At 39.0% G+C, this 20,367-nt stretch overlaps 1 protein-coding gene across 2 annotated transcripts in view; it reads right to left on the reverse strand.

The window, feature by feature from the left end:
* The window catches only part of RNF17 (ring finger protein 17), a 157,168-nt gene that overhangs the window by 117,019 nt on the left and 19,782 nt on the right, over positions 1–20,367 (reverse strand). For both annotated transcript variants that reach the window (XM_059684174.1, XM_059684175.1), the window contains exons 3-6: positions 11,010–11,101; positions 9,050–9,167; positions 7,824–7,904; positions 6,565–6,665 (exon numbers count right to left, since the gene is read on the reverse strand). In XM_059684174.1, the coding sequence (XP_059540157.1) occupies positions 6,565–6,665; positions 7,824–7,904; positions 9,050–9,167; positions 11,010–11,101 (392 nt within the window). The remainder of the gene's footprint in view (positions 1–6,564; positions 6,666–7,823; positions 7,905–9,049; positions 9,168–11,009; positions 11,102–20,367) is intronic.

A 20,367-nucleotide genomic window follows, 5' to 3' on the forward strand; every position in this document is an offset into this window, starting at 1 on the left:
TATTTCGTCTTGTGTATCATTTGTGCGTCAGCTCTTCCTCCAAGCCTTTGAACCCGTGAAAGCCACGCTGGCCGTGGACTCTTGCAGTGGGATGACATATTAAGAGTGTTGAAAGGAAAAAACTGCCAATTGAGAATTCTATAGCTGGCAAAGTTATACTTCAAAAATTTGAGGGAGTAATTAAAATATTCCCAGGTAAAAAAAACTAACAGCAGTCATTACCAATATACCTGTTGTATGAGAAATGTTAAAGAAAGCTTTCAGGTTAAAATTAAAGGAGGCTAAATAATAACTTGAAGCCATACAAAAAAGAAATATCTCAGGTAAAGGTAAATACATGGGCTATAATCAATGCTGGATTTACCCAACAGCTATGCTAAGAATATGCTTACAACACCAGCAGAGTGAATACACCAAAATCTTTTTTAAAAAGATGTGACATTTCAAATTTTGTTGAAACTTCACTGAAATAAACATCATTGAAAGATTTTTTAAAAAGACATACATAATTAAAAGTGAAAGGAAAAAAAAGATATTCCACAAATATAGCAAATAAAGGTAAGCTAGGTTGGCTATACTGATATCAGGCAAAAGAGACTTTAGGTAAAAAATTGTTACAAGAAACAAAGAAAATGTTTATTATACTGCCAAAAGAGTCAATTCACCAGGAAGATATAACAATTATAACACATGTATGCACCAAATATAAGAGCTCCAAACTATATGGGGGGAAAAAAGAGACAGAATTAAAGGAAGAAATAGAGAGCTCTACAATCATGGGTGAGACTTCAATATTCTACTTCCAATAATAGAAAGAAAAACCATACAGAATATCAATAAGGATATAGACTATTTAAACAACATTACAAACCAATTAGACCTAACAGATATATAGAGAACGCTGAACCCAACAGAGAGTACAAAATGAGATAAGTGAAAACAAAAAAAAACCCAAAATATAAAAATTTGTGGGATGCACTAAAAGCAGAACTAAAGGGAAAATATATACTGTAAATATATTTAAAAAGAGATGGCAAACCAATTACCTAACTTTACACCTTAGGAAGCAGAAAAAGAACAAATTCCAAAGCTAGCAGAAGGAAGGACTAATAAAGATTAGAGTAGAGATAAGGAAATAGAGAATGGGGGGGGGGGGGAATCAATGAAACCAAAAGTTAAATTTTTTTTAAAAAATTGACAACTCTTTAGGTACACTAAGAAAAAAAGAGAAGAGTCAAATTACTAAAATTAGAAAAAAATGTGCACACAATTACCAATTTTATAGAAATGAAGAGGATTAGAGAAAATACTATGAATAACTGTATACCAAAAAATTGGATAACCTAGATAAGTGGTCGGCAAACTCATTAGTCAACAGAGCCAAATATCAACAGTACAACGATTGAAATTTCTTTTGAGAGCCAAATTTTTTAAACTTAAACTATATAGGTAGGTACATTGTTATTAACTTAATTAGGGTACTCCTAAGCTGGCCTTTGCTAAAAAACATCCTCAATCTGATTGAGGTACATTCGCTGAGGTCGACCCCTTCCAACTCTCCCATCCACACTCGTCTTGTATACTTGTTTCAGATAGACGAGTGTGGATGGGAGAGTTGGAAGGGGTTGACCTCAGCGAACGTACCTCAAAACAAAACAATGTACCTCCCCTGCGTGGGTATCCCGCGGCCCGCCTACACAGCGTCTCCCCTTCGCCCCACCGAACGACACCCCCCACTTCTAATGCCACTTCTTCAAAATAGACTCGCCCAGGCCGAAAACCAACTTCTGCGCATGGGCCACAAAGTTTCAACTGCACTGTACGTGTGCGCCCACATGTGGTATTTTGTGGAAGAGCCACATTCAAGGGGCTTCCAAAGAGCCGCAGGTGGCTCGCAAGCCGCGGTTTGCTGACCACTGACCTAGATGAAACGAACAAATTCTTAGAAGCACACCATTTACTAAGACTGAATCTGAAAGAAACAGAAAATCTGAACAGACCAATAACAAGAAGATTGAATTGGCAATCAAATACCTCCCAACAAAGAAAAGCCCTGGACTAAAATGGCTTTCACTGGTGAATTTTACCAAATATTTAATGAAAAATTAATACCAATCCTCCTCAAACCACTAAAACTGAAGGAGCAGAAATACTTCCTAACTCATTCTATGAGTCTAGCATTTATTAAAGCTGAATGAAGACAATACAAAAAAGAAAACTACAGAACCCTCAAGCTATATTCTAGCAATGAACTCAGCAGCATGTTAAAAGGGTAACACGTCATAACCAAAAGGGATTTATTCCTGGAATGCGATGATGATTCAATAAACAAAAATCAATTAACATTATGTATAACATTAACGGAACTCCTCCCCCCGCCCCGCCCCATAATCCTCTCAAATGATGTAGAAAAAGGATGTGACATATTTCAACACACTTTCATGATATAAAAATATTTAATAAACTAGGAATTGAGAAAAACTACATCAACATAATAAAGACTCCACAGTTAAATATAAACTAAGATTAAGAGAAATAAGATGACAACTTTTCTTCTAAGATGAGGAACAAGATTAGGATACATGCTTTTGCCACTGTTCTTTAATATATGATTGTAAGTTTTAGCCACAGAAATTAGGCAACAAAAAGAAATAAAGGCATCCAAATTGGAAAAGAAGTAAAATTATCTTTTTGCAGATGACATAATCTTATATGGAGAAAACACTAAAGATGCCATAAAAATACTAGGGCTAATAGAGGAATTCAGCAAAGATGTAGGATAAAAATCAACAAACAAATCAGATGCTTTTTCTATTCACAATATGAAAAGGAAATTAAGGAAATGATTTCTGCCCATCGTCCCATACACCAAAGGTTGCAGGTTCAATTCCCGGTCAGGATGTGTATGGAAGGCAGCCAATCGATGTTTCTCACATCTCTCCCACATTCTCTCTCTCCCTTCCTATCTCTCTAAAAATCAATGAACATATCTTTAGCTGAGGATTTAAAAAAAAAAGAAAATGATTCCTTTAAAATAGAATAAAAAAGAAGAATATACTTAACTAATAAGGAGTCAACATACCTGTATACTTGTAAACAATACAACACTGCTGAAATAAAGACAAAAATAAAAGGAGAAACATCCTATGTTAATGGAATGAAAGACTGAATTTTGTCAACGCCACCCAAAGCATCCTATAATTCAATACAATTCCTATAAAAATCTCAATGATATTTAATCTAGAATAGAAAAACCCATCTTAATAGTCACATGGAACCTCAAAGAACCACAAATTGTCAAAATAATCTTGAAAAAGAACAAAGTTGGAGGGCTCACACATCCTGATTTCAAAACTTTGTACAAAGCTACAGTAATCAAAGCAGTGTCTTACTAGAATAAGGAGAGACAGACCAATGGAATACAATAAAGAGTACAGAAATAATCCTTCACCTATATGGTCAACTGAGTTTTGACAAGTGTGCCAAGACTATTCAATAGAGAAAAGACCATCTTTTCAATAAATGATGCTGGGAAAACTGAATATCCACATGGAAAAAAATGAAGTTGGACCCTTTCCTCATGCCACATGCAAAGATTAACTCAAAATGAATCAAAGACCTAAATGTAAGAACTAACACTACAATACTCTTAGAAGAAAACATAGGGGAAAAGATTTACATATTAGATCTGGCAATGATTTCTTGCATATGACAACAAAAGCATAGGCAACAAAAGAAAAACTAATTGGACTTTATCAGTAACTTCTGTGGATCAAATAATGTGATCAAGAGAGTAAAAAGATAACCTGTAAGAAGGGAAACAATATCTGAAAATGATATATCTGATAAGAGATTAGTATCAATAATATATAAAGAACTCCTACAATCCAACAACAAAATAAATAATCCCACACAGATATGGGCACTCAGCCTGGCTGGTATGGCTCAGTGGTTGAGCATTGAACTCTGAAGCAGGAGGTCACGGGTACATTCCCAGTTGGGGACCATGCCCGGGGTTTTTGGTTCGAGCCCCAGTAGGGGGCAAGCAAGAGACCACTGATTGATTATTCTCTCTCATCATTGATGTTTCTATCTCTCTCTCTCCCTCTCCTTTCTTTTCTTTAAAGTCAATAAAAACATATTTTTAAAAAAGGACACTCATACAACCTAACACCAAAAAAACAAACATTTCAATTAAAAACTGGACAGAGGACCGGAATAGATATTTCTCCCACAAAGATATACTGATGGCCAACAGACATATGAAAAAATGCTCAACATCACTAATCATCAGTGAAATGCAAATTAAAAGCACAATGAGATTATCACCTCATGCCTGTCAGAATGGCTATATTAAAAAAAAAATCAATAAACAACAAGTGTTGGTAAGGATGTGGAGAAAAGGGAGCTCTTGTACACTGTTAGTAGGCTTGTAAATTAGTGCACCCACTCACTGTGGAAAACAGTATGGAGATTCCTCAAAACTTAAAAATAGAGCCCTGACTGGTTTGGCTCAGTGGATAGAGTGTCGGCCTGTGGACTGAAAGGTCCCAGGTTCGATTCTGGTGAAGGGCATGTACCTTGGTTGCAGGCACATCCCCAGTAGGAGGTGTGCAGGAGGCAGCTGATCGATGTTTCTCTCTCATCGATGTTTCTAACTATCTCTCTCCCTTCCTCTCTGTAAAAAATCAATAAAATATATTTTAAAAAATTAAAAATAGAGTTATCAAATATCACATGATCTCACTCATACATGAAATCTAGTGAACAAAATAAAACTGATTAACAAAATAGATCCAGAGATATAGAAGCGTAGAACAGACTGGCGAATCTCAGAGGGAAAGTGGGGGTGGGTGGTGGGTGGGGAGAGATTAACCGAAGAACTTATATGCATAGCCCATGAACACAGACAACAGTGTGGTGAAGGCCTAGGGGAGGGATGGGAAAAGGGGGAGGGGGACAATGGGAAAAAAGGGGGGATCTGTAATACTTTCAACAATAAAGATAAATTTAAAAATATATAGAACTGTCATATGATCCAACAATTCTACTTTTGAGTATTTATCCAAAGAAAACAAAAACACTTAATTTGAAAAGATATATGCACCATGCTCACTGCAGCATTACTAGTAATAGCCAAGATATGAAAACAACCTAGGCATCGATTGATAGATGAATAAATAAAAATTTGTGTACAAATTAAATATTATTCAGTCAGAAAAAGAATGAAATCTTGGCATTTGTGACAACATGGATAGAACTAAAGGTATTATGCTAAGTGAAGTAAGTTAGAGAATGATAAATACCATATGACAACACTTATATGTAGAATCTAAAAAATCCCTAAATGAATAATCAAAACAAAACAGATTCATAGATATAGAGAATAAGCTGATGGCTGCCAAAGGGGAGGAGGTGGGGGATGTGAATAAAAATAATAAAAAAATTTAAAAATGGGCAAAGGACTTGAGTAGACATTCTCCCAAAACAGTACACAAATGGCCAATTTGTAGAAATTTGCATTTTGTAGAAATAAGCACATGAAAAGATACTCAGCAACAGCAGTCATTAGGAAAATGCAAATAAAAATCACAATGAGACACAACTTTATATCCATCCGAACGTGATTACAAAAAAACAACAAAACACCATAGAAAATAACTCTGTTGGTAAGGATATAGAGAAATTGAAACCATGTACACTGCTGGTGGAAATGTAAAATGTGTAGCCAAAGCAGAAAATAATATGGTGTTTCCTCAGAAATTTAAACTTGAAATTACTATATGCCACTAAACTGTACACTTAAAATGGTTCAAATGGTAAACTTTGTTATGTATATTTTACCATTATAAGATCTGTAAAATAAATGCATGCATAGGACCTATCACTTAAATGTTATAATTAAAGACCAGATGTGACATAACATCAACATGGAAGAATATCACCAAAGAATATCAACTGATTCATTGATAGTGTTCTAGGCATCCTAATGAGATTTTTAAAGAAGGAACTAAGTCTAAAGGACAACATCATTACTAATATATTTATTTGCACGTCACAACTTTTATGATCCTGTTTCTTCAAATGTAAAATGTGAATTAGATTATTGAAGATCACATAAATCAGAGTTTTTTAAAAAGTGATGGATACATAACTGTATATTTGTTTAGAAACAAATATTAGAAAGCATGAAAGCATTATTTGTTCTGTTGCAAATAAACACATGAAAAAATTATGGAACTATGTATAAGAAAATGTTTGCATTTTCCCATGTAAGCTGAATTCTGTAACAAATTTTGCAAATAGTTTCCTGTGCTGCTTTAAGAAAGAAGCTTGTTTATTTTAACAGTTAGCTTTGGAACCAGAAGACAAATTGCCCAAATAATAAAAAAAATGTACAAATTGTTCTTCATTTTGAAGTTGTAATCATCAGCCTGTAGAGACCAACTACTACCTTCCAAACTTGTTTAAAAATTACTCATTACTTGAATCCATATAAGAAATAAAATGACAAGTTAATGTTAAAACTTTAGTTTCATTAAGTCTATATTTTTAATTTATTACCTGGAATCAAGAGAAGTAAAAAGTTGATCAAACTGTTTCTCCAGATCCTTTAAAAGACTGACTGTCTCCTCTTGTGTTTGATTGTGTATGTGTTCAAGCATCTAGGAAGAACATAATACAAAGACCTAATTTGGTATTTTTATTTTGTAGAACTTGTACTGTTCAAAATAATTCTGAAAATAAAAGGCACTTTATGGACTTTTCAAAATAACAACACAAGAGAAGATCAGATGATAAACTTCAAATCCTGGTACCTCTCACATCTTTGTTGGCACTGGATACTGACAAACTGACAAAATGGCCTAGAAAATACACTAAGTTTTCTAAACTTGTTTCTTATCCTGTTTTGTCATTACAGGAAATACGTAATTTTAAATAGCTGAATTTCTCTCTGGAACCTTTCCTTAAATTAAAAAAGTAACATTTTAATCCAAGTATTTTTAAAATATTGACTATTCTACAAACTGCATTTTTAAACAAAGAAGTGTTCCTTGAGATCTGTGACCCCTTTTTTTCCTTCAAATTTCTCCCTTTTGGAATGGGAATGTCTATCCTATTCTTGTCCAACCAATTATTTTAGAAGCAAATAATTTACTCCCTAGTTTCACAGATTCACTGTTAAAGAGGAATTTGGCCCTTGAGTTCAACTCATACTTCATTTAGAAGAAAATTAGATGAGATTTTGGATTTAGAGCTGACACTGGAATAGGTTAAGACTACGTTGGGTGGGTGAATGAATGTATTTTGCATGTGAGAAGGACATAAGCCTGGGGGAGTGGAGCAGAGGACAGACTGTTATGAACCGCGCCCCCTTCCCAAGTTCATATGTTGAAGCCTTAACTCCCATATCAGCTATAATCTTTTTAGTGCCTTGGCTGTAGATTTGTTGTTTCTTGTTCTTTGTCACCAAATGAATGAGCCTCTCTTTTGGGGAATGGGGTAAGGGAGAAAAGAAAGAAAGACTCTTTATGTAAGGGTATATAGCCAAGTAATGAGCATGTTAGAAAGATGATCTGCAATGCTCAGAGATAAGAAATCATGGTTCCTCGATAGAGCTTCTTCATTAGTGGGCTGCTAACACAATGCTGCATGACCAATCCCAGCAGGCCATGGGAGTTTCCCAGTCTTCTGTGTATTTCTCTGTCACTAGATTATCATGCTTAATAATCTCTAACTTCAGTCTTAGTATATGCAAGTATACATATTTAAAGAGACTATGCCCTAATAATTGATAGAATTTAATCATTCAAAATGCTTACTTTTACAGCAATACTTAATTGTTCAAAATTATTGCCTGCTATCTTTAGTGCTTCATCAATTTCTTCTGTAGTTTTAGTTTCCTAAAAAGAGGAAGGGGGACCATATACAAATAAAAAATAGATACTTAGATATATTAGTCACAAAAACATCAGGCTACTATTTTGGTTACAAAAGCAACATAGACCTACCAAAGAAATCTGCAAACAGTCAAGAAAAATAACACTGTTCATCTTACTTACCCAGTAAGTAAGCATTTTAGAGTTTCAGCTATAGCATTCCAGATTTTTTAAAGATAACTTTTTGAAAAACTAAGATTATGTCCTGTAACCATTTTGAAGTTTAAAACTATCTTGAAAAATTTATCATGGCAATAAATGTACACATGTAAAAATGAACAATTTAAGGAAAATATAATTTGGTTATGTTAACATTTAAACTTGAAGTAAAAGATAGCAAGATTAAGTGCTCTCTCTCATCCACCAGCCCACCAAAAATCTCCTTAACAGCCTTGTCTAGGTGGCTCAGTTGGTTGGAGCTTTGTCCCATACACCAAAGGTTGTGGGTTTGACCCCCAGTCAGGGTGCGTATGGGAGGCAACTGATCTCAGTGTTTCTTTCTCTCTCCCCTCTTCTTTCCCCCTCTCTCAAATCAATAAAAACATATCCTCTGGTGAGGATTAGAAAAAAAGGTCTCTGTAACAAAAGAACAATACTTCATTCAACAGCATTTTGGAGTTTGTTCTTTTTTCTAGTCTTAAATTTAAAAAATACACTAAAGTTATCAGGTGCAGTAACGGGTAAAATTGAATCTTCCTACATCATCATCATCATCAATAACAAATGCCATAGGCCTTTTGGATGCCATTAAAATAATTGGAAAAAATCACACTTAGAATTTAGAAACGTGTACTTTATATACATTTCACAGAATCTGAATTCAATAACTAGGTTTAAAGGGAAGAAGCTACATATAGGTAAGTATCAAGAACACTAACAGAGTTGTCAAAGGTAGCATGAGCTGCCTTGGGAATAAAAGTGAATCTGTTCAAGCACAGTTTGGAATAAAACAAGAGGTTCAAGTAAGGAGTGTGTTTACCTCTTACCTTTAAGCTTTCTAAAAGAATCTGTAATTATAGGAACCTTGAGAGGAGAGGAAATTTAAGCTACCAGAGACAAAGTAAAAATGTCTGGTTTCATCTTACTTCACAAAATAACATTTTTCATACCGCCATTACAGCTGATGAATTCAAAACAGTCCTGTGTGTGGATGATGAACCAATGTGTTCTAAACCAATAGTTAGCTGGTCAGCAGTCTTTTTAAAGTCCCGAGAACAATTCTTTATCCTGAAAAATGTCAAGTACATTATTTTAAATACAACGTTAATAAAACAGTTTTAACTTTCTATTCTGATATTTACTCTCTATAAAAAATAATTCATGTGATGACTTGTAAGAACACACACATTGGGTTCTCAATCATCTATGATAAGCAAAGAGAGGAAACCATGATTAAATACACTTTCATATAAAACTTAATTTTAATAGAGAATTCAATTCCTTAACAAATTTCTAAAAATAATAGCTTACAGCATAAATTGTGCTTTAATTTCCTAACCACCTCTCCTTACCTGATATTTTTTAGTAGAGATGTTGATAATCATTGAACTGTCTTAAACTCAATTATAGTCAGTACTTATACACATAAATGCCAGCTATTAAAAATGTACTTACATAGCCCTGGATAATTTACAAAAAGGTAATGGATTTACTACATAAGTTAATTTTCAAGGAAAAAGTTCCATTTCTCATCTATTTTTACCTTTATATCCTCATATTGGCTAGCACACAGTAAGCACTGTGTTTGCTGAATAAGTTACTCAAAACCTATAACAATTTATAGAAGAAACTATATGTTTAATGTTAATCTTATAAAGAGAAATAGACTAAATAATTTTTAAACATTCAATTACTTTGAAAAGTGAACATCCATGTTCTTAAAAATATGAGTGGATTAGCCCTGAGTAGTCCATATTCAATTCCTATTACAAAATAGTAAAGATAAATCATAAAGAAAATATATTAGATATCAAGGGATGCTTCTATTTAAAATATACAACTACTAGAGGCCCAGTGCACGATATTCGTGCATGGGTAGGGTCCCTAGGCCTGGCCGGTGATCAGGGCCGATATGTGGGGCAACCGGTGCAGTGATCAGGGGGGCCCCCGCTGGCACCTGCCTTGGCTGGTGTGGCGCTGCCTTTTTGCCAGTCCCGTCCCCCGCCAACACCACCGGCCCACTTGCCGGCCAGCCCAGACCCCCAATTGCCCCACCGCCACCACCGGTCACCTCCTTCCCCAGCCCTGATTGTGCACCGGTGGGGTCTCTCAGCCCGGCCTGAGCTCTCTCGCAATTCGGGACCCCTCGGGGGATGCCAGAGAGCCAGTTTTAACCCAATCCCGCAGGCCAGGCTGAGGGACCTCACTGGTGCATGAATTCGTGCACCAGGCCTCTAGTTCTCATATAAATCACCTCTCAATCTATCTCTTCCCTAAATCCTCCACTGTATTGTACTGTTGCTCCTCTCAACAGTCAACAGAGAAGTTCTTACTCTTTCTCCATGTCTTATTCTCACCCAGCACCAACAGCTTCTGCTAGAATCATACTCTCAGCTATCCTTGATTTGACATGGTAATCTTGCTTTCCTTTTTTTTCCACTTTTTTAAAATATTTTATTGATTTTTTACAGAGAGGAAGGGCGAGGGATAGAGAGTTAGAAACATCGATGAGAGAGAAACATCGATCAGCTGCCTCCTGCACACCTCCTACTGGGGATGTGCCTGCAACCAAGGTACATGCCCTTGACCAGAATCGAACCTGGGACCCTTCAGTCCGCAGACCGATGCTCCATCTACTGAGCCAAACCGGTTAGGGCTTTTTTTCCCCCCACTTTAAATAAGGACAAACTAATACTGCTTCCTTAGGAGCTGGATTCTTCATTTAATTAACAGCTAAGACAAATTATAAACTTAAATAGCACTTTATAAGCAATGGGTTAGAAACAATGATCTAAAAATGATATTTTAGTAATGCTAAAATTACTCTTTTAGAAATATATATTTCTGAAAGAGTAATTTTAAATACTAAAGAGAACTTTAAATACTAAAATAAGTGCACATAGAACATACTTTTTAGGCTGCAGTTTGTCCATAAAAGAACCTTCTTTAACATATCCATCTATTGGATAGTATCCTTGTCTAGTATTTATAGATGTAGCAACCTTAGGACAAAATAAGGAAAACAAAAACAGAAAGTCAGTCAATAATTTCTGTTTATGCAGAATTCAACCAACCAATGTGCCATTCACAGATAAATTTGATAATAGCCTTAAAGATCCTTGAAACCTCATTAAATCAAAGAAAAAAGTTGTGTGTGTGTGTGTATATATGTATACATATATATCTACACTAATAAAAGAGAAAAATGGTAATTGGCGTACGACGCTACCCTTTTCATTGGCTAATCAGGGCTATATGCAAATTAACTGCCAACTAAGATTGGCAGTTAACTGCCAACAAGATGGCGGTTAATTTGCATATGTAGGCACAATGCAGGGAGGCGAAAGGGAAAGCAGGAAGAAGCCCCCTGCCACTGACAGTGATCAGAAACCCAGGGGGGAGCTAAGAGCTGGGGGGCAGGGCAAAGGCGGCCCTGGGGCCGCCTTTGCCCTGCCCCCCAGCCATGATCGGAGAATCAGGTGCCTTTTCCGCACTGGCCAGTGATAGCAGGAAGTAGGGGTGGAGCCAGCGATGGGAGCTGGGCACAGTCGAAGCTGGCAGTCCCGGGAGCTAGGGGTCCCTTGCCTGGGCCTAAAGCGAAGCCCACGATCGCGGGGCCGCTGCAGCTGCGGGTCCCCACTGCCCGGGCCGGACGCCTAGGCCAGAGGCGTTAGGCCTGGGCAGGGGCGGAGCCTGCAACCGCGGGGAGCTGGGGGTCCCCTGCCCAGGCCTGACACCTCTGCCGGAGGCCTCAGGCCTGGTCAAGGGGCCGATCCGGTGATTGGTGATTGGAGGGTGATGAGGGTCAACTCCTCTGGCCGAGGCATCAGGCCTGGGTGGGGGGCAGAGCCGGGGATTGGGGGGATATGATGGTCCCCTTGCCCAGGCCTGAAGCCTGGGTCAGAGGTGTCAGGCTTGGGCGGGGGGTGGAGCAAGCGATCAGAGGGAGATGGGGGTCCCCTGCCCAGGCATGATTCCTGGGCCAGAGGCCTCAGGCCTGGGCGGGGGCCAGAGCCAGTGATCTGGGGGAGATGGGGGTCCCCTGTCCAAGCCTGACACCTCTGGCGGAGGCATCAGGCCTGGGCAAGGGGCCGATCCTGCGATTGGAGGGTGATGGGGGTCAATGCCTGAGGGCTCCCAGTATGTGAGAGGGGGCAGGCTGGGCTGAGGGACACTTCCACCCCCCACACACACCCAGTGCACGAATTTCGTGCACCGGGCCCCTAATATATATATATATATATATATATATATATATATATATATATGTTTTTACCCTATTTTAATCAGTAAACACATCAGTAATTTGGCAATTATGAGTTAAACAGAACATTAAATTAACTAAAACACTTCATTTTATCACAATTCTAAAGAAATGCTTGCAACAATACTTTAAGATTTTACTGTAGCCCTGGCTGGTGTTGCTCAGTGGTTAGAGTGTTGGCCTGTGCACCAAAGGGTCGTGGGTTTGATTCCCAGTGAAGGGCATGTACCTGGGTTGCAGCTTAGTCTCTGGCCCTGGTTGGGGGCACCTGCAGGAGGCAACCAATTGATGTGTGTCTCTCTCACATCGATGTTTCTCTTTCTCTCTCTCTCTCCCCCACCTGCCTCCCTCCATTCCACAATCTCTAAAAAATCAATGGAAAAAATGAGTGAGGATTAAAAAAAAACTTACTGTAAAAATTGTACAATGATATGTTAAGGTATGTTCAAAAATTTAAACTTAAGATAAATCTATAATAATAAAAGCACAATATGTTAATTAGACCAGACATCCTTCCAGACGAAGCCGAAGCTGTGAAGAAAGCCCAGGTCCCAGGTGCCTGCTGGTGGCCGGAGGGAAGCCAGTGCCAGCAGCCGGGAGAAAGAAGTTCCTACTCTTGCACACATTTTGTCCATCAGGCCTATAGTTTAATAAGAAAAATATAAGCTCTAAGAAAAGAAAACCAAGTAACTTATTGGGGATTATAAAACAAGAACTGAATAAATGGAGAATGATATCAGGTTCCTGGAAACAAAGATTTAATATCCTAAACTACAACTAATATAAATAGAATTCTCAAGTTCACATGGAAAATACATTATGTAAGAATTATAATTTTAACATACCATTTGGGAGAGATTTATCCCACCAGAGAATAAAGCTACTATAATTGGAACATTAGGGTGCTGGCACAATAGAAAACAAGAGTCCTAAAATAGATCCATATATACATGGGAACTTAATACAGAATACAAATAACACTTCAATTAAACAGAAGAGGGAGTATTCAATAATTATTCTGGGAAAGTTAATTCATCATTCTGAAGAATAAAGTTTATACCTACTTTACAGCATATATGAATAGTTAAAAAGATCAAGTACAAACCTTTAAAAAGCATGATATAAGTATTAAAATATATATATAACTCTGAGATGGGAAGGTTTGTCTAATCAAAGAAAACCAGAAACCATGAAGAAGGGGGGAAAAGGCTAAAGAGGGAAACATTTCTGAAAGGCTCAATGTAATAAAAAATTTAAGTGAAAGATTGGGAGAAAATAGTTAAAAACACAGGACAAAGTGTTAACATCCCTATCACATAAAGTGTTTCTACAAGTTACGAAAATACAAGTCAAAAGGGAAATATGCAAATTCTCTCAAAGGGTCTACTGAAGATGTCTGAAAGTTACTCAATTTCACTAATAGTCAGGGAATTGCAATTTAAGACAAGGAGATATCCATTTTTTCCCATCAAACTGCCAAACATTAAAACAAATATGACAAATTGAAACATGGCTTTATCTTGAAGCTAGAGATTAACAGAACTTGCTAATGGAATATTTTTGGTAGGGGTAGGTTTGAAGAACTATGTAAATATAGAGAGAAAAATTATGAAAACCACCTAAATGTTTATAATGAATAGATTAGATAAGAATCACACCAATTGTGTACAATTATTTATTATGTAGGCATTAAAAGTAACGCAGGAGACTCTCATGAGAATAAGTTAATGTTGCTAAGAGAAAGCAGATGACTTAATGTTATGTGGTCTCAAATTTAAATACACATCTTTGGTGTAGAAGATGATGGTCTGTCAAGATTTTAAGTATGATACATTATTAATTAGGGGGAAAGTGTTACCTTTAACAAATCACATTGAACCAAATGTTATTTTTAAGAAATCCTCTTCCCAAAACTGAACGCTAAAACCTTAATTTCTATCTGACTCCTCATTTATTTCCTTTTGACTTGACATTTCATAGTAAGAGGTTAGTTTGATTATCAACAGATTTATTTTTTAAAGAAACATACCCTCAAGATTTTATTGTCACACTAGAGGCCCAGTGCACAAATTCGTAAACAGTGGGGCACCAAGGGGGTGGGGATGGGGTCGGGGGACATGATTGGCCCTCCGGGCAGGCGGTGAGACGCGCTTGCCACCCTGGGATCCTGTCCTGCTGACATTCACACCGGTTGTCAGGAGCCACCTGGTGGCCGCTTTTATATTGTTTCTTCCTTGCAGAGCGTCTAGAGAAGGGAAGTGGCCGCAGTGCTGGAGGCCGACTTCCAGGAGGCCAATAGCACTGTCAGGATCGTGCTGGTGGCACTGGTCCATTGGTGCCTGGCCCGTTCTCCAGAGATTGGACCTGCAGGACTACTGAGGGAGTGAGTGGCTGCCATTGGGCTGGTGGGCCGCTGGGCCAGGTCGGTCAGCTGAGTGGCGCTCCCACTGTGGGAGCACATGGACCACCAGGGGGCAACTCCTGCATTGAGCATATGCCCCCTGGTGGTGAGTGTGCATCATAATGACTGGTCATTCGATCACTTAGGCTTTTATATATATAGACAATAAAACAAAATATGAAGCTTTGAACTGGATCACTCTTATCTCCTCCCAGTTCAAAATGCTTGCATCTCTTTAGTTTTTTAAAAAAATCTTTATTGCTGAAAGTATTACATATGTCCCCACTTTTCCCCCATTGACCTATTCTACCTGCCCCCGCCATCCGGCCCCAGGCCTTCACCACCCTATTGTCTGTGTCCAGGGGTTATGCATATATGCATACAAGTTCTCTGGTTGATATCTTCCCACCCAACCACCCTCCCCCACCTTCCCTTAGAGGTTCCATAGTCTATTCCATGCTTCTATGTCTCTGAATCTATTTTGTTCATCAGTTTATTTTGTTCATGAGATTCCACATATGAATGAGATCATGTGATACTTACCTTTCTCTGATTGACTTATTTCGCTCAGCATAATACTTTCCAGGTCCATCTATGCTGTTGCAAATGGTAAGAGTTCTTTATTTTTTACAGCTGCATATTATTCCATTGTGTAAATGGACCACAGCTTTCTTATCTACTTATCTGCTAATGGGCACTTGGGCTGTTTCCAAATTCTGGCTATCATAAATTGTGCTATGAACATAGGGATGCATATATTCTTTCTGATGTTTGTTTCTTAAAATATATTTCTCAAAGTGGGATCACTGTGTCAAATGAGAATTCCATTTTCAATTTTTTGAGGAAACTCCATACTGTTTTACAGTGCTGAACTAGTCTGCATTCCCACCATCAGTGTACGGGGTTCCCTTTTCTCCACATCATCACCAACAATTGTCATTTGATGATTTGTTGATGGTAGCCATTCTGACAGGTATGAGGTGATACCTCACTGTTGTTTAATTTGCATCTCTCCAATGATTAGTGACTTTGAACATTTTTTCATATGTATCTTGGCCATCTGTATGTCCACTTTGGAGAAGTGTCTATTTAGGTCCTTTGCCCATTTTTTAATTGGATTGTCTTCCTTTTATTAAGTTGTATGAGTTCCTATATATTTTGGAAATTAACCCCTTATTGTTGTATCATTTCCAAATATATTCTCCCAGTGTGCTCCCTCTTCATTTTGTTGATGGCTTCTTTTGCTGTGCAGAAGCTTATTTTTATGTACTCCCATTTGTTTTTCTCCTTAGTTTCCTTTGCTCTGAGGTATGTATCCGTAAACATATTGCTACGAGAGATGTCTAAGATTTTTATGCCTATGGTTTCTTCTAGGATTTTTATGGTTGCACAACTTACATTTAAGTCTTTTATACATTTTGAGTTTATTCTTGTGTATGTTGTAAGTTGGTTATCTAGTTTCATTTTCTTGCATATACCTGTCCAATTTTCCAAACTCCATTTATTGAAGAGACTGTCTTGACTCCACTGTATTCTCTTGCCTCCTTTGTCAAATATTAAACATAATGATTTGGGTTGATTTCAGGGTTCTCTGTTCTGTTCCATTGATCTATATGCCTATTCTTATGCCAGTCACAGGCTGTTCTGAGTACTGTAGTATAACTTGATATCTGGTAATGTGGTTCCTCCAACTCTGTTCTTTCTCAAGATTGTTGCACCTATTTGGGGTCATATTTGGTTCCATATACATTTTTGGAGCGTTTGTTCTAGAACTATAAAATATGCTGTGGTCTTTTATTAGGGACTAGAGGCCCGGTGCATGAATTCATGCACCAATGGGGTTCCTCAGCCTGGCCTGTGGGACCAGGCTGAAACTGGCTCTCTGACATCCCCTGAAGGGTCCCGGATTGCGAGAGGGTGCAGGCTAGGCCGAAGAACCCCACCAGTGCATGATCAGGGCTGGGCAGGAGGTTGGCCAGCCAGGGAGGAACCGGACCGTGGGAGGGCTCCAGGGCATGTCTGGCCTGCCTCACTCAGTCCCGATCGGCTGGACCCCAGCATCAAGCTAACCTACTGGTCAGAGTGTCTGCCCCCTGTTGGTTAGTGCACATCACAGCGACTGGTCAACTGTCTTCACCCTGGTGGTCAGTGCCATTCATAGCGAATGGTTGAGTGGCCTTAGCATATCATTAGCATATTACACTTTGATTGGTTGAACGGATGACTGGATGACTGGACACTTAGCATATTAGGCTTTTATTATATAGGATTGCATTGAATCTATAGATTGCTTTGGGAAGTATCGACATTTTAATGATGTTGATTCTACCAATCCATGTACATGGTATATTCTTCCACTTGATTATATCTTCCTCTATATCTTTTTTCAACATCCTGTAGTTTTCCAAGCACAGGTTTATTATTTCCTTGGCTAAGTTTATTCCTAAGTATGTTAAATTTTTTATTACAATGGTAAATGGGATTTTTAGTCTCTCTGAGAGTTCATTATTGGTATATAAAAATGCCAAGGATTTCTAGGTGTTAATTTTGTATCCTACTACCTTGCCGAATTCATTTATTACATCTAGTAGTTTTCTGATGGAGTCTTCAGTGTTTTTTAGGTACAATATCATGTCACCTGCAAATAATAATAGTTTTACTTCCTCCTTTCCAATTTGGATGCCTTTTATTTCTTCTTGTCTGATTGCTGTGCCTGGAACTTCCAGTACAATCTATACTAATAATAGAGGAATATGCAGACTGTCCAGGACGCCATCACAGTAACAGTAATGACCGAACAGCAGGCTGCATGGGGTGACAAGGCCAGCAGGGGGGTTAGTGAGGGACGACCAAACGACTGAACAGCAGGCTGTGTGCAGTGACCAGGCCAGCAGGGGGGTTAGTGAGGGATGACCAAACAACTGAATAGGAGGTTGTGTGGAGCAACCAGGCTGGCAGGGGGGTTAGTGAGGGACGACCAAACGACTGAACAGCAGGCTGTGTGCAGTGACCAGGCCAGCAGGGGGGTTAGTGAGGGATGACCAAACGACTGAATAGGAGGTTGTGTGGAGCAACCAGGCTGGCAGGGGGGTTAGTGAGGGACGACCAAATGACAGCAGGCTGTGTGGGGTGACCAGGCCAGTGGGGGGGGGGGCAGTTGGGGGCGACCAGGTTGGCGGGGGGGGGGCAGTTGGGGGCGACCAGGCTGGCGGGGGGGGGCAGTTAGGGGCAATCAGGCCGGTAGGCAGAAGTAGTTAGGGGTGATCAGGCTGGCATGGGGGGCAGTTAGGGGTAATAAGGCAGGCAGGCATGTGAGCAGTTAGAAGCCAGAAGTCCCAGATTGTGAGAGGGATGTCCTTCCTCCGAGGAGTCTGGATTGGAGAGGGTGCAGGCTGGGCTGAGGGGACACCCCCCACCCCGTACACAAATTTTGTGCACCGGACCTCTAGTCCTATATAATAAAAGCCTAATATGCTAAGTGTCTGGTTGGCTGTTCAACCAATAAATGTGTAATATGTTAATGATATGCTAAGGCCACTCAACCACTTGCTATGATGTGCACTGACCACCAGGGGGCAGACCTCCAACTGGTAGGTTAGCTTACTGCTAGGGTCTGGCCAATCAGGACTGAGCAAGACAGGCTGAACACACCCTGGAGCCCTCCTGCAGTCCCTCCCTAACTATCCAACCTCCCACATCCCTCCCAAGCCCCAGTTGTGCACTGGTGGGGTATCTTAACCTGGCCTGCAATCCAGGACCCCTAAGGGGATATTGGAGAGCCAGTTTCGGCCCAGACCCACAGGCCAGGCCGAAGGACCCCACTGGTGCACGAATTCGTGCACTAGGCCTCTAGTGTTGAATAAGAGGGGTGAAAGTGGGCATCCCTGTCTTGTTCCTGTTCTCAGTGGAAATGGTTTTAGTTTTTTCCCATTGAGTATGATGTTTGCTGTAGATTTGTTATATATGGCCTTTATCATGTTGACATATACTCCCTCTATTCCCACTTTGCTGAGAGTTTTTATCAAATATGGGTGCCGTTTTTTGTCAAATGCTTTTTATGCATCTATTGATCTGATCATGTGATTTTTGCCTTTCAATTTATGTGATATATCACATTTATTGATTTGCAAATATTGTACCAGCCTTGCAGCCCCGGAATAAATCACAACTGGTCATGGTGTATGATCTTTTTAATATATTGCTGGATCAGATTTGCTAAAATTTTGTTGAAGATTTTAGCATCTATGCTTATCAGGGATATTGGCCTGTAATTTTCTTGGCAGTGTCTTTATCTGGTTTTAGAATTAGGGTAATTCTGGCCTCATAGAAAGAGGTTGGAAGTATTTCTTCCTCTTGAATTTTTTGGAAGAGTTTGAGGTGGACAGATGCTAGTTCTTTAAATGTTTGGTAAACATCCCCTATAAAGCCTTCCAGACCAGGGCTTTTGTTTGCTGGAAGTTTTTTGTTTTTTTTTAAATTACTGCTTCAATTTCATCAGTAGTTATCAGCCTATTCAGGTTTTCTGATTCTTCCTGAGTCTTGAAAGATTGTATTTTTCTAGGAATATGTCCATTTCACCCTGGTTGCCCAGTTTATTGCAATATAGTCATTCATAGTACTTTTTATGATATTTTGTATTTCTGTGGGGTCTGTTGTTACTTCACTTCTTTTGTTTCTGATTTTGTTTGAGTCTTCTCTCTGTTTTTTGATGAGTCTGCCTAGAGGTTCATCAATCTTGTTTATCTTTTGAAAGAACCAGCTCTTAGTTTTATTGATCTTTTATCTACACTAATAAAAAAGAAGCATGCAAATTGGTGTCACTCCGCTATGCCCACCAGCCAATCAGAGCAACTATGCAAATTAACCTAACAATGATGGCAGTTAATTTGCATATGCAGGCACGGAGCGAAGACTGAAGACGACTGAAGACTGAAGAGGCTTGGCTTCTCCGCTGCAGCCAGAGTGGAGAAGCCAAGCCTCCTGTGGCCACAGCAGAGAAGCCAAGCCTCGCTGCAACCACAGCAGAGAAGCCAAGCCTCGCTGCGGCCACAGCGGAGAAGCCAAGCCTTGCTGCTGCGGCTGGAGCAGAGAAGCCAAGCCTCGCTGCTGTGGCCGAACCAAAGGCCTGGGTCCTGGGTGCTGGAGAAAAACCAGTGCTGGCAGCAAGGGGAAGGAAGGCCTACTGCGCGAATCTTCGTGCAACGGGCCTCTAGTATATATCTATATATATATATATATAAATACGTATTTTTTAGTCTCTATGTCATTTATTTCCATCTGATCTTTAGTATTTCCCTCCTTCTACTTACTTGGGTTTTTCTTATTGTTCTCTTTCTATTTTTTTAAATTGTAGAATTAGATACCTTATTAAGAGTTTTTCTTGTTTGTTTTTTGTTTCTAGATAGGCTTGTAGTGCTATGAACTTCCCTCTCAGGATAGCTTTCACTTTGTCCCACAGAGTTTGGGTTGTAGTGAGTTCATTTTCATTTGTTTCCAGGATGTTTTTTATTTCCTCTTTGATCTTTTTGGTAACCTACTCATTGTTTAATAGCATGCTATTTAGCCTCCATGTGTTTGAGAATTTTTGAGTGTTTTTATTACAG

The sequence above is a fragment of the Myotis daubentonii genome, chromosome 2 (assembly GCF_963259705.1).
Source record: "Myotis daubentonii chromosome 2, mMyoDau2.1, whole genome shotgun sequence".
Lineage (NCBI taxonomy): Eukaryota > Metazoa > Chordata > Mammalia > Chiroptera > Vespertilionidae > Myotis > Myotis daubentonii.